A 27,390-nucleotide genomic window follows, 5' to 3' on the forward strand; every position below is an offset into this window, starting at 1 on the left:
AGTTTCATCATGGTGCTTGATAGGTTTTGCAAATACACTTGACAATACTGTTCATCAAGAACTATTCCAGAACAGCTGACCTATGTGTCTAACAAATAACTGTTCTTATTGTTGTTGTTTTTGTTGTTACTTAATCATCTAATGCCCTATGTGTTATTTCATAGTTTTGAAAAAAAAAATCCAGTATTGTTTTAGAATGTAGAAGATAAATCTGAATCCATCCAAACTTTCGCCAGTGTCTGACCGCACAAATGCGCCTCTGGAAGAATGGTAAAAAAAATCCCCATAAACACACCTAACCTTGTGGAAAGCCTTCCCAGAAGAGTTAAAGCTGATATAGCTGAAAAGGGTCAGCCTACATCATATTAAACCCTACAGACTAAGAATTGGATGTTACTCAAGTTTATATGCATGTGAAACTAGGTGAGCAAATACTTTTGGCAACAGTATTTTTATGTTAACAATAAGTTCTTCATCTGTGTCTGCATGATTTTATGCTTTGTTCTGCCACCAGATAATTGATTGATTAGATAATCTGAATAAGATTGGAATGGTGCTACCAATAAAGTGGACAGTGAGTGCACGATAAACCAAATCATTCACCAGTGGAATGGACCAGTGCATACACCATGCAGCTACCTACTGAACATTTGAACTAAGGCCCTGAATGATAGTGTGTGTGTCCCTCATGTACTGAACCTGAACTGTCCTGCCTTACAAAAATCTATATTCCATGCTTTAATGCCCTGTTACATTGAAGGACTGCTGCTTGCATATGTATTGCTCATTGACTTACAGTTTTTTCCATTTAAAACATACATTCGTAGTTTTACATGCACCTCAGTATATATGGTGCCTCTCCTGATCAGTGTTTATCAGGAAATATCAAAAGGATGAAGTGAACAGTAGGTGGCAGTATTAACCATTAATGGAGCATTACTGTCACTCTCAAGGCTTCTCATTGCTGATTTTAAAACCTTATAGAAGATGTGTGTGTAGATGGACTAAAAAAAAAATTTGTCACACATTTGTCAAATTAATGAGAAATCAAATCTTTTGAAGTGAAAATAATAGAGATACAGTATGACAGTTGAGGGATACACAGAAGTAATAATAAAAAAAAGCAATAACTTTATTATTTATTATTGTGTTCCAGAGTGAATTATTAACACCATATTTTATATTAAAAAAGTACAATGAATAAATACGATGAACTAGAATGAATTAAAGGAGAGAATATTTCTCATCTCCACCTGTACAGTAAAGTTACAAGGCCTGTATTTGCACTTAAAACCGTATTTTAAATGTTATAACATTTTACTGAATGTTTATGAAGTACATTAAGTAAAAAAAGTGTAAGGCATTGTTTAGTAACACTGGCTTATTAGATAAGGCTTTGGGTTGCCACTGTGTGTGTGTGTGTGAAATTTCAATTTCATAACCATACACATCGAGTTTATTGGATATACGGCAGTCTAGAAAGCATGTATGTGTTTCAATATTAGTCTCACTGTATGTAGCTCAGTGCTAAAAGGTTGTTCTCTTCATTTCTGTTTCCTTTTCATTTTCTTTGTCTTCATTTTTCTGCTTCTTAATCAATCGGCGCATAAACAGCCATGTGATTCCCCAACCAAGGAGTATACCTACAACTCCAAATATGGCTGCAACCCACATGGGTAAGCTGTTGGGGCAGGGAGCTGGGGTGCTTGGCACCAGGGTGCTTGTAGTTGTCGGCTCTGGAGTTGTGATGTGATCAGGGTGGCTGTTGATCTTGGTATAAATGAACGGTCTGAGTGTCTGATAAAGAGAAAAAAGGCATGAAACTTTTTTAGTTGTCCAATAGAGAAGTTCCTGCGACGCCAGCATTTCAAACAAGAAGCCGGTAGTCCGATCATGGCTGGGATACATGAATTAATGTAAAGGATTATATAGGGAAATAAAGGTAGTTTTTAATTTCATTGCTGCGTTTTGTTATTCTACACAATTAAGTCCCCACTTATACATACAGTATCATTGTTTTAGGATGCTTAACACATTTTTATCCATATTAGATATAACACTATGATCCAACACACTCAGTTTAGATGTGACACAGCAATTCAAACATCTACGAGATCCAATGTACCCTTATAATGCATTTATTCAAATGTGGATTTATACATATTTGCACTTTGAATAATATTTGCTCCTATGTATTTTTATTTATGAGATTTTTTTATTTTATTTTTACTACTTCACTAGTAGCACGTATTACTGCCATACACACTTATTACCAGAACACACTTTGTAATTGAGCACACTCACCTCTGATGGACACCTAAGTTTCGTGCGATCGTATGTAAAGTTGTTGAAGATCTGCTTATTTCCCACTGGCTCCAGCTAGACAAACAGGTGAACAATGTACCATGTTAATGATAAAAATATCCATAAATACTGTATTCCAGGAATACTAGGTGCAAGGAAGAATAATTAATCCTTAATAGGATGCAAGTTCATTGCGTGGTACTATTCACACACATTCACATCTCTGGCCAATCCAGCTTCCAGCATGTATTTGGAAAGCCAGAGAAAAACCCAAAGACATTGTGAACAGGTTCTGGATAAAAACCAGGGACCCAGGACCTGTGAAGCTTCTCACTGCACCATATATTAAACCACTTCCCCATTAGAACCCATTCATGGATCAGCTGAATTTCATTGTCACTGTTTGTACACTGCCTGGGGAAAAAGCGTAAAATGATTGGGCTGCATCAAGCTAAGAAAACAATTATGGAGTTTGAAATGACTGAAACTGAAACTGGGTGAAGAAAACTTCAATACATTATTAAAACCTGGAAGTAGTGTGCTGAACCGTCAACTTTGTGGAAAAAGGAGGCTACAGGGTAAAACAGGAAGCGCATGAAGCACCGCACCCATCATGCATAGGGTCCTATCTCATCTTATGGATGAACATATGTCCAGTTCTGTATCTTACCATGTTATTCCAAAGGGAAATAGCCATCTCAGCTTGTGCCCGCTCACTGAAATGGAAGCAGTCTAATGTAAAATAACTGAGATCAGGATTTCCATCCTAAAAAATGGAAAAAAGTAAGAAAAAAAGAAAAAAGGTATTGTTAGTGTTTTTAATCCTTCAGACTCATGTTGTATTGCTAGAGTTCATGACTCATATACTCATATACCCACTTTATCTAAAGGAATGGTTGTGTTTTGAAGATAAGGCTGAAGGACAACAGTGAAATCTTCACGTCCGTCGTAACGTTCCCCAGATATCAGCTGTTCCATCTCAGTCTAAAAGACAGGAGTGAGAGAGAGGTCATTTAAAAGAGAGCAGAAAGAACCTATTTTTTTTTTACACAATTACGAAATCCACCAATTCTATCTGTTGTGGGAGTTGTACATTGCCCTTATGTCACACTTGTACTAATTACACCTTCAATCCTGTTGTTACTTCACACTGATATCCACAGTAAATAAATATTTTTATGTTTTACTCCCAATTTAAGAGCAGTGAACAGAGATATCCTGGTGCTCAAAAACGAGATTGACAATAAAACCACATTTTAATTAATGTACCTGATATTCCTGATTAATCAGCATTAACTCTGATAGCTCTAATGAGTTGTCATCTGGAGTCATTAGGCATGGACAGACGTCTCTGGAAACAACAGACACATAACTATAAGGTGTGAAGCACTGTAAAGACATCTACAAAGCTTAAATGACTGACTAACAACCTAAAGGACAAAGAAGACAAAGATCAGGAGTTCTAAATCAGCTATAATGTCTAGTTGTAAATACATTAACCCAACTGGACACATACTGTTGGCTAAATCTACTGTAAGTCCCACTGTGGGAATATTGCATGAACTTGAGTCCATGGTTTTTGAAATTGACTCCACATCACCAGAGGACAAAATTGAAACTGTTATCAGATTAGGCATGTGTCGTTCTAGTTAATCCAGCCCAAATGTAGTCCAAGATCTCAAATATGTTAAGGTAGGATTCCACAAGACCTATTGTAATTTGTTGAGATCAGACTTACTACTGAGTACAAGTAGATCTACAAGGACTGTACCTATATTGGCTCAAATGTATATTTAGATATAACAGATTAAATTTAGACTAAGGAGAGCCATTATAAACATTTTCTAAACCCAAGATTAGACCCACTTTGGACCTTTAGTCCATTTTTTTAAACTGCCAATTCCTATCTATTAGCCAGCTGTCACCTAACACACAATAGAATTTACAGGGGAGTGAAATATGCCATCTCTTCCAGTTCCAGTTTTTACAAAACCCATTACAGGCCTACACTAGACTAACACAAACGGGCCATTTAAAAACTGTGCATGGTCCTGTCTAACCAAAAATCAGCTATTTATTAAGCATTCATACCATCATAAAGTTAAACAGGCATCAAAAGCGATGGTGTTTTTTACAACTCGCCATGTTTGATAGAGAAATTGAGATCATCTAAAGTGTTTAAAGTATCACCATTCTTAGTAATAATTTAAGACGAAGTTTTCAACTCATAACTTTTATGCAGAAATGAAAATTATTTGATAGAAACTCAGAAACCTGGGAAAAAAACTGCAGCCTAATGAACTCTTCTTGACCATCCTCAAGACCTCAATTTCTGGAACAGTGAGAACATTCACTAGAGCACGAGGTACCTGCATTGGAGTAAACAAAGAACAATTAACTGAAAACAATCATGCTGTCAGGGATAATAATTATAGCCACTACTCATCTTTGGTAATTGTGATACAAATATGATAACAATGCCTCTAACATTAAAGGCTAAATTAGGGCTAGACAGAATGCAGAAGGTTGATTCCTGTAAGTAAAAGAGTTCCCCTAATTTACACACCATTCTTAAATTCTTATTCCATGATTCACACACTCACACACCACAAGCAATTTGGAAACACCAGTTAGCCTCATATTCTGACCTCTTTATATAGCAGATCCAGGGCCTTCATGAGGTGGTGCCTATAGTTCTGAGGCGACAGGTTGTTCTGTATAGATGAGGTTAGATATGACCAAGAGTTAATAAACAAGGTTTTCAGTTAAGAATTTTAGGAACAACCACTGAACTTCAGAAAATATAAAAAGATACATACCTGATCATTACAATATTGGCATAAATCACTGACCCCAATAAGGACAGTAATCAGCTTCCAGTCCATTTCAAAATCTACATTCTGTGAAAAAGTTGAAGAATTATGTTATCTAATTCTGTGATAAGTGCCCCAGGAGTGCTAATAATGCAAATGCTACCGTAGATAGAACAGGCTGACCCACTTAAAAAAGTTAAGAAACAGATAACATGGATTTTACGGTATCATAAAAAGTATATGCAACTTCACATCATCAATATATATACAGTATAAATAAATAAATAAGTGGGAAAAGTAATCCTCACCTTATTGGATTTTAAGGACAGAATAAGTCTGTTGACCTGAGCTACAAGATCGCTAGAGTAAAGAAGGAGAACAGGATGTTAAAAAGGCAGGATTTTAATCATCAGTTAAATATTCAGTTATATTCCAGCTAATGCAGAAAGAAACTGAGAATATTTACGAGGCTGTGGCTGCAGACACGGCCATGTTGAAGCCATCCTGTCCTGATACGCCATCTCCAGTAGAGAAGCCCTGCAGGGATGGGTTGAACTTTCTCAAAATGTCTGTTTAACACAAGACATATACAATCAGTTTAGCAGCTTGATATGAGAAAAGCACACCAGGATTTGTTACTCTTTAGTGTATCTAGCTTTGCCAAGCAGGACAGCGGTACCATTTAAAAATAAATAGTACTGATATATATATATATATGATTATATATATATTTTGACTTTATTCAACCAAAACCTTGAGCTATTTGAAACTTTTAGTAAAAAAAAAATATTAAAGAAAAGACACATGAAATGTTAACAGCGTGTGCAAGAGTTAAACAAGCACTATGACATCAGCCCCATTACACCATAGGGTGGGAGGGCCCGGGTGGGAGGGCCCTATTGTTTTTCTAAGGATTATTATTAGAGCCCAAGCACTATGACATTAGTCCCATTACCGACTACACTAACTACATGTAGAGTAAGGGGAACCCCATTAATTGGACATAGAACACAGAGATAAAATCTCAACGTGTCCAAGTTAATGCTGAGATGAACTCACTTGGCAGCGTTGTAGTGCTGTCCAAAGAATTATCACCTCCAATACTGCAAACATGGGCACGCACACATTAAACTTACATGATGCATTTTGCAAATCATATTTTACAGTATACATTTTAGTACAGATCCTCTTCACATACAGGAAAAATTATTAGTATTTTACCTCCATGACACTCCCTTGTATTCTATATGAAACTGAGTGTAGTTCTGTGATTTTGTACCAAGTGCAGCCTGGAAAACATCCGTAAGTCTTATAGAAAAAAAATGCTCGGCAGGTGAAAGTCATAGATCATTTATGGGTAAGAGATAAATCAGTCAAATATTAACACTTGATGCAGCTGATAAAAGTCAATGAGGAAATCTAGAGATATTCAGTCTGTTATTGTGTAACACACTGCATAAAGCTGAAGGGAAGATAACACATAGGGATGTAACTTACAGTAACAGCGTCTCCGAGTGCAGCAATCACCTTGATATCGGCAGGCCTCAGCTGATGAACTGAGCATAAACAAAATAAATATTCAAATTATTCCACCGTCATTTCGTTGATGTCAAGAACCAGCCCAATCAGACTGGAACATCCAGGTCATGACTCAAATCTAATCTAATCTAATCTAATCTAATCCAGACTTTCTCTTTGTTTTCTTACCCAGTTCCCACCATGCTCAGCAACTCACGTGAATGCTGGCAGGCAATCAATTCCCAGCTTGAAACGTTATTACACTGTCTCTAAGTCTGTATTGAGTACACCCAAACCACCTGGTCATTCATGTCTTTAACAGTTTACTCTGGACATGATACACTTGAGTTGCGGCCCTTGACCAACTCAGACAGGCCGTTTCCCAGCAAGGAGCACACTAGGCACCCATAAACAAAGCAACTAACAGGTAAAACAAACACTCCTCTTTCAGCTCGGTTGCAATAAGTCCTACCTTCTCCCCCGTCATCTTCATGTTCAGCCATCCAGCATGAATCGTGTCTCCCCAACACTCTACCTTACAGTGGCGAGCATGGAACCTGTTGCTCCATTCTGTCACAATGATTTCCAATTCTCAAACTCCAAGCCTCAACTTTCCCCACAGAGCGCTTAAGAATGTCTTATATCATCACTCTCATTCCTCACTGGAAGGACTAGCGAATGGGGAACTGTTTGGTATGTCAATCGCTCTTGCTCCAATTTCAAGACTTTCACAAAGGAGATTAGGAGGGTATATGACCATTCCTCTTTAGCCAGGAAGGCAGCAAGACATCTGCTTTTTCATGTTCTGTTTATGACTACGCCATCAAGTTCTGCACCCTGGCAGCCTTTATCAACTGGGATGCTCAAGCCCTGTGTTAAGGATTTCGGTTAAGGATCAATTGATCTCTCAGTAGCTTCCCACCATCTCATCAGCCTCATGGATTAATCAGGATGAGCAGACTCTTTAATGAGACTAAGACGGCCAGTTTATGGCCAAGTCATGCTCAGAGTCAGACCCCCTTTGAAGAATCTTATCCAAGGAGCACCGGTGTAGACTGCAGTCTGGGATATGTCTCTATTGTGGCCAGGCTGGACATATGCATCTCCAGTGCCTGTTAAAAGCACGACCCCTCTGGTGAAGCAAGGGGTTCTGGAGAGGCCTGGTTTTTGTCCACTGCTTTCAGTCATTATCACCATACGCCATAAGTCACATGGACTTGTTGACTCCAGTTCAGGCCAGAATCTTATCTGTGCTGCAAAGGCTAAAGATCTGTACATTCAGCTAAGCAACCTACTATCAGTTTGGACACTAAACAGAAGCACCAAATTACTGCGTGGGTCAAAGAGTTGTACTCATATCAAAACGAGTCCCAGCTAAACAACCTCTCGGTAACTGTATCCCAGATTAAATTCTCACCTCACCATCACAAATTATTATCAACCCCTGCACTGTCAGACTTCTCATACCCTCCACCGCATGAGACGTCCACCGTTCTTTCAACATCGATCAAACCTAGTTGAGGGTATAGAGGGGTATAGAGTAGAAAAAAACCTTCAGCTGTGCACAGACTCTGTTCACCTGTTGATTTTACACCTTACATTTTTTTAGGTCTAGTTGGAATTATATGCACTCTGAAAGTGTCAAATTAACACTGGGGACTTTCCTGTGTAAAATCTTTGGTGGTTAGCACTGTGGTCCAGCAGTGACCTAGGTTTAAGGGTTCGTTTCCTGCCTTAGGTGTGCTTGGAGTTTGCATGTTCTTCCCATGCTTAGTGGGTTTCCTCTATGTACTCAGGTGTTGTCTCAGATTCTAAAGACATGCAGGTTAGGCTAGTTGGTAGTTTTAGATTACCCATAGTGTATGAGTGAGAGTGTGCGCTTGTTTGCCCTGTGATGGACTGTTACCCTGTCTCGTGCCCCGATTTCCCTTTGATGGGCCCCAATCCTGTACAGGATAAGTGGTATAGAGACTAAGCGAGGGAGTGAGCGTCTGTCTTTCTGTCTTTATCACTCTCAGTCTTACCTGAGTTAGGGACTTTGTTTGATGGCTTGGTGTCTGTGCAGGAGAAATCACTTCCCCAGTTCTGCGTATGAGATAGCCACATAATATTAATGGTATAGGAGGAAGAGGAGTATAAGGGAAAATGAATAAATAAATAGACTTACTGAAATTGGAGGTGGGGGTGGCAGTGGGCTTTTATACACGTAATTGCTGTTTTCAAAGGTCTGAAGAAAGGGTGAGGACTGGGGAAGGACACAATATGGAAAAACACAAGAAAGTTTGAACAATTATGATTTCAGTACTGGTGTGTGTGTGTGTGTGTGTGTGTGTGTGTTTGTGTGTGTGTGAACAGATATTGACAGCAGTTTTACCTGTGAGGGACATTTAGGTTGCAAATTTACAGTAAAGTCATGTTTGTTGGTTTTATTCCCCAGTCCCTCCATCTGGTGACAGAAATAAATTGTTAAATGCTGAAGCTGCAGGAAAAGTTGATTGCAAAATAAGTAATGAATCAATAAATCTCTGCAGACATTTTTTTCACATTGTCCTTTTTTATGCTTTTTTCTTGTATCTAGTGTTTTTGAAACCACTAACCATATTGTTCCACAGAGCACGAGCCATGAGTGTGTGAGCCTTCTGACTGAGGTGGAAACAATCAGGAGTGAAATATGAACGATCAGGCTGTCCATCCTTCAGGGGAGAAAGAGAGAGTAAGAGATAGATAGAGAGAGAAAGAAAGACTCACTAACTGCATAACAATAGTACAGTTGTATAATAATACTAATACTACTAATAACAACAACAACAACAACAACAACAAGAACAACAGCAATACAATTTATAAAAAAAAAAGAATAAAAAAAAAAGCTGTAGCAGTGGGGAGATTAATCTGTTTAGAGAAGTAATTCCGGTAGTGTATGTGTATGTATGTGTGTGTGAGTGTGTGTGTACCAGCATTGGTACTGTTATATCCCTAAGGAAAGGCTGCAGCACAACAGTAAAGTTTGAGTTGGTGTCATAACGGCCAGACTCCACCAAATCTTGAAGTATTGTCTGAAACAAACAAACAAACAAACAAACAAACAAACAAACAAACAAACGAATGAATAACACCAACCTTAATGGACCGACCCTTGAGTACAGATTCCACGTATCTGAACATGTTTTGATGTACATAGACCTTGTTTTACAACAGTTTTCAACAATCACAATCAAATACAAAATCAATACATAATCTCACAAATCTCATTAAGCTGGTGAACTCCAGAAAATGAAATCTTATAAGTAAGTGAAAGTAAACAGTGAGAGAATGCTAACATAGCTGGCTGTTGTAAACAATAGTTAAGGAAATTAGCAAAACGGATGTCTATTAGTGATCAATTGTTTTGCGTGACAATTCATACATCTCCACACTGACACCAAAATAAATTCTTTAAAAAAAATACATTTGAGGTGTTAATGTGTGGCGATTCCTCTATATTCCTACAGGTGGTGTGCTCTAAACTATTCACACACTGGCATCCTGTGTGCTATGAGCAAACTATTTGTTTTAAATCATAAGAAAATCTAAATAGTGATTATCTGACTAGAGAGAGTAAAAGTTTCTCTTATGATTAGAAAGCTTCAATCATTATTTTTAATAAAGCTTTATTTAGAGATGTATTTCCAATAACTTTCTACATCATTGAACATATTACATCATTAAAATATTAACTGCATAATTGCTTAATGTCTATGGTAGATAGGTGTGTGTGTATGTGTGTGTGTGTGCTATGCGTGCTCATAATTTTTCTTATAATTAGAGAATATTGATATTTCATTCACATTTGATGGTAAATTTCTAAAAAAAAATATCTCCTTAATATGAAACTTTTTTATCATTTTGATAACAGTGAGCTTTAATGGATTCAGACTCCCAGACAATTCACCTGATAAGCTCTGTTCAGATGTTCGAGGCTCTGCAAAGCTTCTGATCCCTCTTCTGGTGAAACTACACAGGAACAGAGGATGCTACAAGACCAAACATTATTATTATTAGTATTATTATTATTATAATTATTACTACTACTACTACTACTACTGATGGCCAATTGTACAAGAGCCAAGTCCAAGAGGAAAAAAATATTGAGCGAAAGTTATAGGAACAAAACGCTTGCAAGAGATACCTCATTAATAAGTAAAATCCTAATGGCAAGTAAGAGCAAATTAATTAATAAAGCCAGGCTAAAGGAAAGAAAAGCCATATTAAAAAGAGAAATGCAATCAAAATGACAAAGCTAACTAGGTAGCTACTGTATAGCAAAAACTAGTAAAAGTAAAGTGTCACAGGCATAGTGCACACATACACTCACCGCACAAGCCATGTCGGGCAGCCCAGAGTGACGTTCAGGTGCATGGCTCTCAGTGGGGTGATATGAAGAGGCTCCACCAGATTAATGATAGCACGAGGAACCTGAACAATCAACACAAATAATATAAGCATATAAACTATTTTGTTTAGACAATGCAGTATGCAATGCAAGTCCTAAATCTGTTTATATTTGCAGCTTTAAAATTATACTTGACATCTGACATCTCACCTCAGAGTGGAGAAGGTCCAGCGCTAACTGGATTCGCTTCAGAAAGTTTTCTGGAGAATAATGCAACTATGAATAAAAGATGGAATAGAATAAATGAGAATATACTGTACATTCTGTCAGTAAGATTACACATAAGTTCCATACAGTATGTGACTTGACATAGCAAAATACTTTTTTTGCTTTCCTGATACTAAAAGCTTATCAGCTGATATCAACCTTTATATCAGCTGATATCAACCTTTATATTAGCTGATATTAAAACCTATTCAATATTATTTTCTTTAAAAACTACAAAGATTTACAAACTTCACATATAAACCCCTTCACACACACAAAAATATTGTTTATAACAAAATATCAAGCATAACATATATCAGTCCTAGCAAAAGAAACATTTGGTTTTATATATAAAAATTTCCAGGTTTAAACATTATTTTAATTTTCAAACCAAATTTTAATCTATTAAAGTCTTACAGTCTCTACCGTATCTTATTAGAATTTATTGTAATAAGTAACAGTTAATCTTTCACGTATATATGGTTAGAGGCTGTTTACATAGATGTAGATTTAAGGTGCAAAGGAGGTTCTTGCTCATATAACTATTAACTATAACTATAACTTTTGAAATGTTAACAGGAAATGGACATACTGGATTTTCACAGGAATCACAGAAATCATTGCCTCCGATGAACATAGTGATCACCTTCCAATCTGAGTCGAAATTGATGCGCTGTGAAAAACAATGAGCAAAACTAAAAGACTGTTGATACTTAACTACTGCAATCTCATGACAGCTTTTAAAATCAGGCACTGATACCTAATACCTTATGTCAGTCATCCGAAAAACTTAAGAAGGCCGCAGCACTATTTGAAATTTGAATCTCTCCTGCAGCACATCCAAACCTTTAATCACACATCTGATCAACACACAAGACACTCAAAGTATTTCTCTACAACCATACACTCCAGACATTTATTAGGTATATTTTGGTAGTACTGAGTTGGACTCACATTTATACAATTGGATCAAATCTATACAATTTACCCCAGAACTGCCCTACTTCTTCATGTTATAGATTCAAAAAAGTGCTTGAAACATTTCTTAGAGATTTTGGTTAATATTGACATGTTCACTTGGCATCACACCATAGGTGCTCTACTAGATTTAGATCTGGTGACTCTGGAACCCATTTGAGTACCATCATCCATCACCAGCCAGAACCATTGATACAAGGCAGATACAAGTTCTGTGCACTTTTTAAAATAAATATTATAAATATAATGTAAATATTTAATCATACATATTAAATAGTAACTTAACTGCCAAAATTAACATTTAAAACTTTATTCATTATAAATGATCTCTAGTGGCCTATTCATATTTTGATAACAAGCTTAAATTACAGTAGTTGTGCATTCTATCTAATTTCATATAATATAATATAATATAATATAATATAATATAATATAATATAATATAATATAATATAATATAATATAACAGACAGTTGGTGAGTGCAGGTTATTTCTTACATTATCTGTCTTCATCCTGTTGACCAGCACTTTAGCTTGATTCAGCAGATCGCTGATAATGAAATCAAGGACGTTACCATTTAAAAACAATATTTTTACAAAAAAATTATACTTTGAGGAAGCAACTGTTAAGTTACACAAACTTACATGCTCTTGGCTCCTGCCACAGCCTGGTTGAGGAAAGCTTGTTTGGTGTTCTGTTTTCCCGTTTTAACAGAGAATCCTGTAAGCTCTGGATTAAATACACGCAGGATATCTGAACAACACGATGAAAATTGTTATGAGAGGAAAAACTAAAGCTCTTGCATAGCACACATACAGTATATTACATGTATAGAACTTGTACAGTGCATTTTACCACATTAAGAAATTTAATCAGGGATTTTCAGTAGAATTCAGCTAAAGCTAGCTCCTTCCTGTATTCATTACTAAGATTAATTGTCAGCTAGGCTAGAATGCCCAAAAGATAGGATGCGTTCTGTTAGACAGTGAACAAAATTGATAGACTTTTAAAGATTTCTCCCTGTCATGAGAGACTGGATGAAATATTTAAAAAAGTGTTCTGATGTAGAACCTCGATCTTTAATTATGTATATTATTAAAAATTAAAAAGTTAAAGAAAATATGAAACGAACTTGGAAGTGTAGTGACTGTAGAAATGTTGTTGTCTCCTCCAATACTGTCAAACACAGAAAGACAGTGAACATTATCGTGTGATAATGTACTTGTATAATAACATACAGTATTTTAGAACATGGAAATTGGTAGTGTGATATACTTAATGTTATACTGATATAGGTTTTTACTGATTTCCAAAAAGATGAGAATCAGAAAAAAAAACAGTTTTTATTAAATATTGCATTACTTTAGTCTCAGTAGCTGCATTCACATGGGCCCAAATATTTAGTTACTAATTATAAAACAGCTCAATCTGAATAAAAAACCGCTCGCTTTTCAGCTCGCTCTAACTTTATCTCTGCCACAATTAATAAATCGAGTAACAGGCCAAAAGCATTATTTAATACAATAAATAAACTTACCAACAGGATGCTCAAGTATCTAATGAGTTTTGCTGCTCTTTTTTGGATTATTTGCTTAAGAAGACTAATGCTGTCCACCAATGTTTTCCTACTGATACAGAGCTCAGCCATCCAACAAATCTATCCAGTCAGTCTCTGTCTTGTTTTTCTCTGACGACCCCAGATTCTGTCTCTAAGCTAATCCTGAAATCCAACTCTTCATCCTGTCACCTTGATCCTGCTCCTACTTCTCTCCTGAAACTTTGTCACTCTGCCATTTCTGCACCTATTTCTCATTTCATCAACGCATCTCTTACCTCTGCTTCATTTCCTCTGCCACTAAAAATTGCTGCAGTTACACCAGTGCTCAAGATACCCAACATTGACTCCTCAGTTTTATCTAACTATCGTCCCATTTCTAATTTACATTTCATATCCAAATTACTGGAAAGTACTGTTGCTGCCCAACTCCAATCTTTTCTAGTTGATAATAATCTCTTCAGTCTCAACCCATTTCAGTCGGTTTTTGCCCCCTCCATAGTACTGAAACTGCACTTGTAAAGATAGTGAATGATCTACTGCTTTCTGGTGTTTCTGGTTCCTTGTCTATACTGCTGCTACTTGATCTCAGCTTGATCTTCGATACTGTCTCCCATGATTTGCTTATTTCTCGTGTCTCTGGTTTGGGTATCTCTGGTACTGCTCTTTTTTTGGTTTTCTTTCTATCTCTCAGATAGACAATTTTATATTTCTGTTAAGGATTTTCGATCACCCACCATCTGCTGAAGCGAGGTGTTCCCCAGGGATCTGTTCTTGGCCCACTATTATTCACAATTTACATAATCCCACTCGGTCTGATCCTTCAACGTCATGGTCTTAACTACCACTTTTATGCCAACAACATTCAACTTTATTATATCTGTACACCTACAGTACTCCATCTGCCCATATTGAAAAAATCTCTGCTTGCGTAAAGGACATTAGAGATTAAAATAAACTTTCTGAAACTTAACAAGGACAAAACTGAGATTATTTTCATCAGAACCCCAGCACTCACCAGCAACATTTCCACCAATTTCATCTGCAAGATTGCTGGCTCTCACATCAAAACATCTACTTCTGTCAAAAAATTTAGGAGTAATCTTTGACTCCACACTCTCCTTTCAGCCTCATTAAATCTGTCACTAAATCTGCATTCTTTCATTTACGCTGCATTTCCCAACTGCGTCCCTTCATCAGTACCAAAGATGCTGAAACTGTCATCCATGCATTTGTCTCATCACGCATTGATTTCTGTAATGCCCCTTTTATTGGTCTACCTGCCAGCTCCATCTCCAGATTACAATATATTCAAAACTCTGTGGCTAGAATACTCACTCTTTTGATATAAATCCATTTCAATGGCAAATCTTTAGCCATGTAAATACGTGATCCAATCATCTTGCATGTTGTGGGTGTAACATTAAGTAAGCCAATAGTTTTCCGGAGGAAAACCAAAAGACTGAATTATTGCAACCAGCGGAATTTGTCAAAAAATATGGGAAGCCTACAGTAATATAACTTTAAAGGGAAAAAATACTCCTTCTTCTGCTTAACTTATGGTAAATTGAACACAATGGGCTTTAACCACTTTGCGCATGTCAAAAAAGGTACTGTATATTCTGACTAAATAATTTGTGCATGTAAAGATCTTATAAGATCAGTACGATTTTAATCAGACTCAGGAAATACGTTTTATGTAAACTTATAGTAGCTGTTGTTAGCTCTCTGTTGTACTCACCTCCATGATAATCCTCTGTACTGTGTCAGCACATCCAACAGGGATGTAGATGGAACACCATTCCCTGCCTACACAGAGGATTGCAACGCATAAAGATGGTGTATTTATTATTTGACATTACAACTAGGTACTATTAGGCAGATTAAAAAATGACAATTTCAAATAAATATAAAACATAATATAAAATTAAACACAATAACGTGTACTGTTATAGAAAATTAATGACTGGATGGTGTAATAGAGTTCTGCTGTGAGAGAGGATTCTGTTTTACATAAATAGTTGTACTTTTATCAATTTATAGTAACATTTAATGTTATAGAACATAAATCACACCAGATTTCTTTCTTTCTCTTGGGGTTAATAAGATTTTTTTTTTTTTACTTTTCATGTTATCATCAACACCAACACAAAAAAAATGTATAAATGTGACAGTGACCAGCCGCTAAAAAAGTTACAAAAAGTAAAATAATAACAGTTACAAACTGCGGACAACTAAATCTCATCCATCCATCCATCCATCTATCCATCTATCTATCTATCTATCTATCTATCCATCTATCTATCTATCTATCTATCTATCCATCTACTGTATTAACTCTAAGGTTATTGGTATGCAAAATGTGTGTGAATGGGTGTTTGTGTGCATCTGTGCGTCACGGACCGTTAGAGAATCTCCGACTGCTCCCACAACTCGGATATCCGCCGGCCTCACTTCATGCACTATAGAGAAAAGCATGACATCCAGTTATATAGTCTTGCAGTGATTTGTATGACTGTAACTAGAAAGTATATACTGTTAGTTGCCAGAAATTAATTGACAAGGTATAGACAAACAGCATATTCGGCATAAATATAAGGGTGAGTAAAAATTATTTATATTAATTAACTTTTAGAAAAGACAAATACATAATTGTCAGCATTATTTCCTTGCTTTTAATACATGTGACAAATGTCCATCTGTCAACAAGCTTTCATATTCCCTCATTAAAAAATGTTTTAGACTGAGCTGTGAGCTACGATTGCACCACTGTCTTCACTTCATCATCAGAAGTGAATCTTTATCCTTGTAGGGTGGCTTTCAGGGGACCAAACAGGTCAAAGTCTGATGGAGCAAGATCAGGACTTCAGGAAGGATGCTTTAACACCGCAAAACAAAGTTTTTGCAGAGTTTTGACAGTGTGGGCAGTAGTGCACGCAAATGTGAATTGTCATACAAGAACACAACAAGCAGTCCCTTGCGTTTAATGTAACATTCAGGCTTCAGATCTTCAATAAGCATCTCACTGTAACATTCACTGTTGATTGTTGAACCTTATTCCAGATATTGTTCCAGGAATAAAGGTACTTGCCCTTGAGAACCCCACAAAACTGTAAGCATCAATTTTCCAACGGAACGGAAAGCTTTGATAAAACTGTGCGGCCAACAGAGGTTTTAGTATAAGTGAAGTGCGTATAATTTTTGACTCATCTTCGTACATTTAAAATCATTAAGTGTTGTCTTTGTTATATTCTAACACAGTTATGCAGCATTAGGAGTATTACGTGGCTTCTTTCCATTACTGTTCAGGTCTGTGTTAGAGGCATCCTGATCTAAGAATACAAATAGCATTTGGAAAATTGAAAATAATTTATTTGAAGGGTACCTAAATATTGTATTTTTGTCACCTTTGTACTTTAGTATATACTTTAGAAAGCAATTTTAACAAGGCTTATGTCGGTTGTGAGTTCATATCCCAGCAGTTCTAACATAATGAACTTAACATTCATGCAATGCTTATGAATACATTATACGGGCTCAATATATACAGGTTTAAATAAAGGGTCACAAAATAATATACCACTGGCCACAATGAGTGTTAAATGTAGTTAAAAAGTATTTTATTACAATTATTGGATAAGAGAAAGAAAGTAATATTGTCTGTATTTGAACGTGTAATGACTAATTATGCCATGGACTAAATGCCAGTTGTGTGTGTGTGTGTGTGTGTGTGGGTCTATACCTGAGGTGGGGATTGTGTTAGAGGGACTCAGATCTTCACAATGTATCTCAGTGCCCAATACCTACAGTACAATACCACAAACAACATAATAAAGTGGTTATGAAATATATCACACACATTAAAAAGCTACTGTAGGTCAAATCAGCTAACCATTGTACCAGGGGGAATGGGTTAAAGCTTACAAAACAGATCGGACTGTTCTGAATTACTCTATATTTAGTCTATTTCTTAAGGATTTATTATAAATTAGTTGGCAAAAAAAAAAAAGGAAAAATATATGACATTAATTACAATGTATCTAAAATTGCAAATTGCAATGTATCTATTTGTCCATAAGACATTAATAAAAGCTGGAGACATTAAAATACTCACTTGGAAATTTTGTTTAAATTAATATTATGTGTCATATCATAACTTGAATGTGTTTTTGTGATTTGTGCACTTTTGTGTTGCACGTTTTTCATGACAATCCTTTTGATAATTTTGGTTTGGTTAATAAAAATAAAATCTATGCTTATGTCTATATAACAGTTTATAAATAAAATATCAAATATTTAAAAATAAATTTTGTTTAAAAATAAAAGTTAACATATTTTAGATACGTTGTCTCTTTCAATACTGTCAAACATAAAAAAGGGAAACATTACAGTGTGGCAATGTACTTATGTAATAATACAGTGGGACCTCGAATTATGAGTAACGCGGTTCACAAGTATTCCGCAAACCAAGCAAAGATTTTTAATAAATTTTGACTTAAAAAACGAGCGTTGTCTTGGTTTACAAGCACGGAGTATCATGTATAACTCATGCGCTTCTTGTTTTGACACCGAGCGTCGCGTCATCACAACTGAGCCAACGGTTTTTCTCTCTCTTGCGCTGCGGGTATTCATCTTCCCTGTTGGGTCTTAGTGCTCGTCTCTTACTGGTATAATCAACATCCATGTGTATGTGTCTCTTGCGCTGCAGAGTGTGTGTAATATGTGTGTGCGCGCGTAATTTGACACCGTGCCGGTTCACACACAAACACACACACGCTCTCTTTCTCTCTTGCCTTTACTGTGTGTCAGTGTTTGAGTGTGTGTTATGTGTGTGCGCGCGCATATTTTGCCGTTCTCTCTCTCTCTCTCTCTCTCTCCTTTAATGTGTGTGTGTGTGTGTGTGTGTGTGTGTGTGTGTGTGTAAAACAGAGAGGGGGTGCTTCACTCACACACAACCGGCACGGTGTCAAATTACGTTCGCACACACACATAACACACACTTAGCAGCGCAAGAGAGAGAAAAACACACACACAGCGCCTGTGCGCATAAATGGAAACACTTATCTGTTGGGATTTATTTTTACTTTTTTTAAGGTAACATGCAGGTTAATTTGTTTTATTTTTACTTTATATTTTGTGTTAATTATTTTTATGTATTTATTTTTTGGGGCTGTGGAACGAATAATTTTAATTTCCATTATTTCTTATGGGAAAATGTGCTTTGATTTACGAGTGTTTTGAAATACGATATCGTAATCCGAAGTTCCACTATATATGGAAATCGGTAAAATGATATACTTAATGTTATACTGGTATGGGTTTTTACTGAGTTAAAAAAAACCCCCGAAAATCAGAGAAAGCTGTGTTTAGTTCAAAGTATACATATTAAACCCAGATATGAACAATAAAGTTGAAAAAAAGTCAAGAAAAAAAAGAAAAGAAAAACTTGCTTGGGTTTTTAGGAAGAGCAGCAAAACTTTAAGTCATCAAACACATCATTATAAATTCCTTGGTGATTTTAGGCCGCAATAATCTGGACAACATGGAGAATAGTGTTATGGTGCCATAGATTGTGGATTAATTTACATCAACAGCTTTAGCCGGTCCTCTGGATGATGGATTCATTTCTGATGGAGAATTCTTCTCTGTTCTGAAAAAGCGTTGGTCCTATATAAGAAAGAAAATAGTCAGTCTGTACTGTTGTTAAGATTATTATGTTGTCAACATTTATATCAGCTAGTTAAATTTGATTTTTGTGGAACCAAAATTACATAGTCAGAAACTCTTCAAATATGAATAAAAAAAATTATATCACACCTTGGTTGGGCATCGATTTGTAGAATCGTCACCCTTGTTCAGGTTTTCCTGATTGGTGATTGGCTGGAGCTGCAAAATTATTAAAATATATTAAATCAGCTTCTGTGTATAAAAGTAGAAGAATTTCTGGGTTGTGTGTGTTATTCTGACATACAAGGTTTTCCCAAAGCTGCAAAAAGACAGTGTATGCCTGCTCATTCAGTTTCTCTTCTAAAGTCCATTCGTGCTTCACATAAGACATAAGAAATAAAAATTAAAAAAACTTGTATTTACTATAATATATATATATATATATATATATATATATATATATATATATATATATATATATATATATATATATATATTTTTTTTTATTATTATTATTATTATTATTATTATTATTATTTTTTTTTTTAATATGGTCATGATTAACTTATTGATCACAAAAACTAATTTTCTTACATTGTTAGATAAGACATTTGAAAACAGAGGAACATCTTGAAGCTGGACAGTAAAATCATCCCTGCTATACGAGTCCTTCTCTCTTAGACTGTCTTTCAAATCTTCCTGAAAAAAAGCAGTAAAAACGTGTGTAAGGAAGCCAAACAGTTAAATAGGAAAAATAAAGCTTAAAATGGTAAATGTATCTGAAAAAGACTTTATAATTTGATGTTTAATATTTTAATCTTAGAATATTTTATCTTAAAATAAATATAAGGAACAAAAATACTTGCTAAAATGTTTTCACTTGCTAAGTACAGTAAATGTGTTATCTATACAATTACTGCAACATTTGTTTTTAATATTTTATACACAACAAAATATTCAGTGTTGAATTAATACATTAATAAGTATTTTAATTTATACATGTAAATATAATATAAATATGAATATTAATGTACACATTTTATAAATATTATAAATATTAATAAGGACCTTACTGTGAGGGTTTATTGCACATATTTCATTATATATTATTTTGTTCATGTTTCCTCTTGCTAGAAATTAAATGCAAGCCAAGGGGAAAAAATAAGCACATACAGTATTCACTGCCTAATATAATCTGCTAAAGAATTCACATTGATTGTAGTCTAGTCAAGAAAATAATAATAATAATAATAATAATAATAATAATAATAATTATTATTATTATTATTATTATTATTATTACTACAGTATTATAATAATTAGTAATAGTATGAGTCTCACCAAAAGGTTGTGTGCATAGATTGCACCAGTAAGACGCAGTTCTTCAGCTGAGTCTATTTGTGGACAAGAACATCTGGAAACACACACACATACATGTTAATATTACATATAATACTAAGAATTTTTTTTATACTCTTCTAAAGGGCCCTTTTTAATTATTATAATAGGAGCATCTTAATAGCTTGTGCGCTTCATGGAAAGTATAAGAAACTTCAGCATATATGCTATTCTTCTAAAAACATAGTAATATATCATACTGTTATTAAGAAACTATTACCAAACGTGACTGTAACTAAACCTAATAATAAAGCATTGGGTATTACTGTATAGTAATTCTAATTTAAACCCATAATCACCTGCTGTGTCTGCTGTTAGGTTCAGCCTCCAGGAGCACAACACTCACTAAGGCCTTTTTCAGCTGCAACAAACATAAAGTTCGTCATAACAAAATCAAAAATAACTGCTGGATGGTGCTTTGATTGTGTCCACGACATCCCCCGCTCGCATATCCACAGCACACACACCTGAGAGTGCAGCACTTGTAGAGCAGCATCCACATCTTGGGCCATAGTGTTGACCTAAATGTAATAATTCACATAATTAGTGTTAGGAAATGTGCAATAAATAGTGAGTGTGTGTGTGTGTGTGTGTGTATGTGTATGCATGCTCTCTAACCTGCTGAGAACACATACACCGCCAATCAACTGGCACGAAGACTATCAGCAACTTCCAGCCAGATTCTGCTACAGACTCCTAAAACAGGCGCGCGGACACACACGCATGCACACACACACACACACACACACATGAATATACAGTGGGGCAAAAAAGTATTTAGTCAGTATTGTGCAAGTTCTCCCACTTAAAAAGATAAGAGATGTAATTTTTATCATAACTAAACCTCAACTATGAGAGACAAAATAAGAAAAAAAAATCCAGAAAATCATACTGTACTGGCTTAAGCAGGGGGACACGTCTGGCACTGCAGGATTTGAGTCCCTGGCGACGCAGTGTGTTACTGATGGTCCCAGCCTTTGTTACTTTGGTCCCAGCTCTTTGCAGGTCATTCACTAGGTCCCCCCGTGTGGTTCTGGGATTTTTACTCACAGTTCTTGTGATCATTTTGACCCCACGGGGTGAGATCTTGCGTGGAGCCCCAGATGGAGGTAGATTATCAGTGGTCTTGTATGTCTTCCATTTTCTAATAATTGCTCCCAAAGTTGATTTCTTCACACCAAGCTGCTTACCTATTGCAGATTCAGTCTTCCCAGCCTGGTGCAGGTCTACAATTTTGTTTCCTTTGAAAGCTCTTTGGTCTTGGCCATAGTGGAGTTTGGAGTGTGACTGTTTGAGGTTGTGGACAGGTGTCTTTTATAATGCTAACAGATGCCATTAATACAGGTAACGAGTGGAGGAAAGAGGAGCCTCTTAAAGAAGAAGTTACAGGTCTGTGAGAGCCAGAAATCTTGCTTGTTTGTTGGTGACAAAATACTTATTTTTTTCACCTTAATTTGCAGGTAACGTCTTTAAAAATCCCAAAATGTGATTTTCTGTTTTTCTTCTTACTATTTTGTCTCTCATAGTTAAGGTACACCTATGATGGAAATTACAGGCCTCTCTCATCTTTTTAAGTGGGAGAACTTGTACAATTGGTGGCTGACTAAATATATATATATATATATACATTTTCTAAAAACATAAACAATATAGAAGACAAGAAGAAAATTAGCTATAAATAAAATAAAACAGCATAATAAAAAGTGGAAAACCACTTTACAAATAAAATTACATTATAGTATATTACCTGTTGGGTGTTCAGAAGGGAAGCTGCTTGTTCAGCCTGATACATCAAATCACTGGAAATAATGAGATATCGTGAGTAGGACACACAGACAGACAGACACACACACACACACACACACACACACACACCTGGTTTGTGCAGAGCCAAATCCTTTAGGTAACACACTGGAAATCTCAGGACTAAACAAGGACATCATATCTAAATATACAACAAGAACAACAAAATTTAATTTTATTAATTACACACAAACATTCTCTCCCTCAAACCACACACACACACACACGCACAGACACACACACACACGCACAGACACACACACACACACGCACGCACACACACACACACACACACACACACACACACACACACACACACACACACACACATATATAATATTAGAAGTGAGTGTTAGGTCAACTTACCATGAAGACTGCTTATAACTGATGACATTAGTCTGCTTCAGGACGACAAAAGCAACATTGTGAATGGATGTGACTCATTTTATTGTGAACATCTAAAGAATCGTAGAGAAAGTCATAATTTTGTGCCTTACATTGGTGTGTTTGGGAGTCCAATCACAGAGAAGACTGTGATGTCCGCAGGCCTCAGTGTGTGCACTGCAATATTTGAACAACTTATCAACTATTATCAGTTATTAATTAATTGCAAATCAGTTTTTATATTAATTCCTGGGTTTTGTAAATTCTACTGTCGACTATATCAAATAACTTGTGAAGTTGATGTTTTTGCATAACATATTTGGTGCGAACATAAAAAAATAAAAGCAGACTAGTAAAGAGAAAATTGGATGTATAAAACTTTAAGGGTACTGTGATACTGTAAGTATAACATAAAAGATGGTATTGTTCGCTTGGTGATGGTTTCAGTGATTTCTTTCATATTTATATTTAAGCAATAACACATAAGATGGAGTGCTGTTGTGCTGGATATCAGCATGGCTGTGATGCCATCGTAAACATGAGGCCTTTTATACAACAGTTCCACAAGCACCATTTATTATCAACACATTGTGATTTGGTTGTTTAATTAACCAGTTATTTTGCTCTGCAAACACATATCATTCTGTGTCTGGAGGAATTAACTTACTGTGACTGGTGGAGCTGGCAACCAACAGGGGTGGCATTAAGAGTGCAGTTAACGGGTGGAAGTAGATTACATTTTTTACCGGAACTACTATATGAACCCAAGACGTGTCTAGAATAAACAGTGCTGTAAATCCCATAATTTCCTCTTTATATATTCCATAGACTATTAGCTACTTCAACAGGAGAGGACTATTATGTCTAGTACTGTAAATGCACTTATTTTATGTTATATACAGTAAATGTATACACACTTGAGCATGAAAAATATGTGCCTCTCTTCTGACGGTCACAAGATCGCGTCAATGATGATACAACTACTGACTACTCTTTAAAGGAATCTAAATACTACACATTACATTTCAAGTTTTAAAAAAGCTCAAAATGACACCTTGCACCTCCAGGCCTTGAGTTCGATTCCTGCATAAGGGCCTGCGAGCATGAAGTTTGCATGTTCTCCATGTGCTTGGTGGGTTTCCCCTGGGTTCTCCGGTTTCTTCCCACGGTTCAAAGACATGCAGATTAAACTAACTGGCATTTCCAAATTGTCCGTATTATGTGAATGCACATGTGAATGTGGTCCGAGGTCCTACCATGGTCGTACAAATAAGAATAAATACTATTTTTTATTTATTTATGGTGACCATATCAGATGGTCACCATTGGCCTCATCCACGGTCCCTAGTTGGACTACTGAGGTTCCTTAATGGATGGATAATACATGCCTATATTGTGAGCAAAGTCTCACTATATCTTCTATCTTTGTATGGTATATAATCCTTTGCTTTAATTTCCAAATCATTACTTGTCCTTTGCATCCTACTTTACTATCACTAGCACTGCATGGAGCATATTTTGGTAGTATTTTTGTAAAAAAAATTAAACAGAGATGATGCTATAACACTCAAGAGACACACACGCACTCTGTGTACAAGAGACATGAGATAGACATGCTGTATGTGGAATACGGTTGTGCTTGTCCTTGATCTTTAACTTGGAAGTGGCATAATGCCATAAATAGTGATTTGCAATGTTAGGGTCTTTTGCTGGGTTTTTGATTTACTACCTTCATACACCCAGGATATTTGATTGTTCATTAATACATGATTGGAAGGCGGTTACCTGAGGAAGGTTTGTGTGTGCCAGCAGGAGGGTCAGAACAAGGCCAGGAGAGTCTCTGATAAATGCATATCAGACAGATAACAAGAAACGATAAGATAAACCACAACTTGCAGCATACAGTACTACAAATACTGAATACAAATTTTAATATTAAAAATAAAGTTATTCTGTTCTGAAACCAGAGTTTTAGTTTTAAAGGAGATACATTTTGTTGACTCCCTATTGTAACTCACCCCATTGATTTTCTCAAGGCCTTGAGGTAAAGTGCGGACAAACACAAGCCCTGGGGATGAAAACAACCAAACAGGCCTCAATCAGTATGCTTGTTTTTTTTTTTTTAACATTTTGTTAAATCACCAATGTTATAGTCAGGCACGTGCTTCTACAGTAAAGACTCCAAACAACATATTTAAAGCATTATTCTGATTTAGGAAGCCTACTAAAGTTTGAGAGGTGAAAGTAAGTGGTATGACTTGCAATTTCTGATCCTAAGACAACCTGCTATTCTACAGTGATGAAGGTCGAACTTATCTACAGGATGCTGATAAAGAATCTTAATATGTATATCTTAAAGGTCCCGATCCCATCAGATATGCTTTTAAATCGTAATGACTCAAGTGGATTTTTAAAAATGAGATCTTATTTCAAGTCGTTCATTTCATTACGTGGTCAGTTGATCCAAATGTTTAATTTAAAAAAATCATCAGTAGAACCATTTTAAACAATATACTGTTTAATTTGAGATAATGTTCAATGAATTTATGCTTCAGTTAGCAAACAATGTAAATGTAACTTCAGATGTTCATAAGTAGACTTTATGGTTTAAGAAATTCATTATGTATAATAATATATGTAGTAAATACATACATATATAGCCTAATGATTTGGAGATGCTTTATTGTTCTTAAAAATGATAATGGAAAGGGTATGTCATGTTGATCTCTTCATCATTTTAATCACATATGGTGTCAGGATAAATATTACATTTAAATGTTACAATATTTTACAGTTTGCAGCAATTCAATCACAAAATTGCTGATTTTAACAAAATTACTTTAGATATATGTTGAAAAATATACTGACTTAAAAAATATAGAAAGTCGATAAAAAAAAAGGAAATTTTCTTAAGAATTCTGGAATCCAACACCAACAAATGCTAAAGTATTTAGTGATGATTTTACATAGATAAAGAAGCAAAAGCAATAGAACAACCTTAACAGATACACATTAGACATTTGCAAAATCTTAGACCCACTCCACAAAAAAAGTTTTTTTTTAAATATAAGAATGAAAAAAATCAACAACCTGAGAGTAAGAACAGGATAAAGAACATCCAACACTTAAACGTCATCTTCATACTATCCTCTGGAAACTTTAAGAGTCTGGAGACATTGAGAGAAAAAGAACTTGCAACTTTATGTCCTTTATGGTCTTTTATGATTATTTATGGTCCCCTAAGACGTGACTGACAGCTGCATCTCTTATCAGTACAGTAGTTTTGAGAAGGCGGGGACTTGACCACCCAAAAGTAAAGGAATGGCTAATACCAGGGGAGGGAAGTACTGAATTATGTACTCTTAATATAGTACTCCAGTCCAAGGTTCACTGTAATTATATTTTTATATAATAAAATAATAATAATAAAATCATAGTATGTGTACTTGCTTGATAAATGAGATTAAATTGTGATGAAGATGTAATAAAATATTGCATTTAACCCTGAAACACTGTGAACCAAGTAGAGTAGTACAGTATATGAAACTTATTTAAACCTCTTATGGACAGAGCTTACATTTTTTATGCATTTTGTTATTTTTTCCTACCTATTTTTTGATTAGTAGAATCAGATACATTATTCATAAACCTAAGCATTGCCCATAAACAAAAAATAGTTAAAAAAAAATATTATGTTCTAACGTGGAGACATTTGGTTTATTTTATTGCATAACACAGTCACTAGTGTGTAACTAGTGTGTAACTGTTTATTTTAATGCACCTTCATTAGTGTACCAGTAAAAGGACACTTGCTTATCAATTTGATTTACAGCTTTCATGTATTTTTAAAAGTAAACACAGTGTACTTTTGCATCAGGATACATACTGTAGTTTCAATCAGACGTGCAGTAACTACTGGCGACAAACCCCGGTATCTTCTTGTCCTAACCCTGTGATCTCAGAATGTTTGCAACTTAATACACGTAATATGCTCAGGCACAAAGCTGGATATATACTGTACAGTACATATAAATGTATATATAATGTATTTATGCAAATACATATACAGTATATACACTGAACATACTCTCATACAGTACTTGTTCTCTATGTTTCCAGACTTCACAAACTCTGAGTCAAATACAAGAAATTTTCTCCCCAGAAGTTTTTCGAACCATTACAATAGATATAGGCATTTTATTTAAGTAAATCCTTAACTTGTCTCGTAAGCTAGACTAGCTAGCCATATCTTTTGATATTTTACAGTGTAAAAACTGTGAAGGCATGTTGGGTTCAATATGTATAAGTTCAGCCTCAGCCTATATGTATA

General features: G+C 35.5%; 1 protein-coding gene across 2 annotated transcripts; it reads right to left on the reverse strand.

The window, feature by feature from the left end:
* Nucleotides 1-1,108: 1,108 nt before the first annotated feature.
* LOC128514736 (phospholipase B1, membrane-associated-like) lies at nt 1,109-26,258 on the reverse strand. Of its 2 annotated transcripts, none has more exons than XM_053488571.1 (43): nt 26,151-26,258; nt 25,079-25,128; nt 24,846-24,900; nt 23,174-23,237; nt 23,043-23,074; nt 22,749-22,818; nt 22,621-22,672; nt 21,492-21,569; nt 21,341-21,394; nt 21,173-21,234; nt 20,817-20,889; nt 20,070-20,174; nt 19,780-19,851; nt 19,626-19,694; nt 19,395-19,475; nt 17,551-17,611; nt 16,212-16,270; nt 15,550-15,617; nt 13,386-13,429; nt 12,898-13,006; nt 12,751-12,802; nt 11,867-11,947; nt 11,218-11,283; nt 10,990-11,090; nt 10,567-10,648; nt 9,590-9,691; nt 9,233-9,328; nt 9,010-9,081; nt 8,803-8,880; nt 8,660-8,720; nt 6,615-6,673; nt 6,339-6,406; nt 6,177-6,220; nt 5,584-5,686; nt 5,426-5,477; nt 5,124-5,204; nt 4,953-5,018; nt 4,579-4,673; nt 3,574-3,655; nt 3,184-3,288; nt 2,975-3,070; nt 2,305-2,379; nt 1,109-1,797 (listed from the first exon to the last, which is right to left on the reverse strand). In XM_053488571.1, exons 1-43 carry the CDS (start codon nt 26,200-26,202, stop codon nt 1,528-1,530), a joined length of 3,297 nt encoding a protein of 1,098 aa, XP_053344546.1. In that variant the 5' UTR covers nt 26,203-26,258; the 3' UTR covers nt 1,109-1,527. The 2 variants fall into 2 exon arrangements, with proteins under 2 accessions (XP_053344546.1, XP_053344545.1); XM_053488570.1 differs by having other exon boundaries at nt 23,043-23,077.
* Between the last annotated feature and the right edge of the window lie 1,132 nt (nt 26,259-27,390).

This window comes from Clarias gariepinus, chromosome 27, assembly GCF_024256425.1.
Source record: "Clarias gariepinus isolate MV-2021 ecotype Netherlands chromosome 27, CGAR_prim_01v2, whole genome shotgun sequence".
Lineage (NCBI taxonomy): Eukaryota > Metazoa > Chordata > Actinopteri > Siluriformes > Clariidae > Clarias > Clarias gariepinus.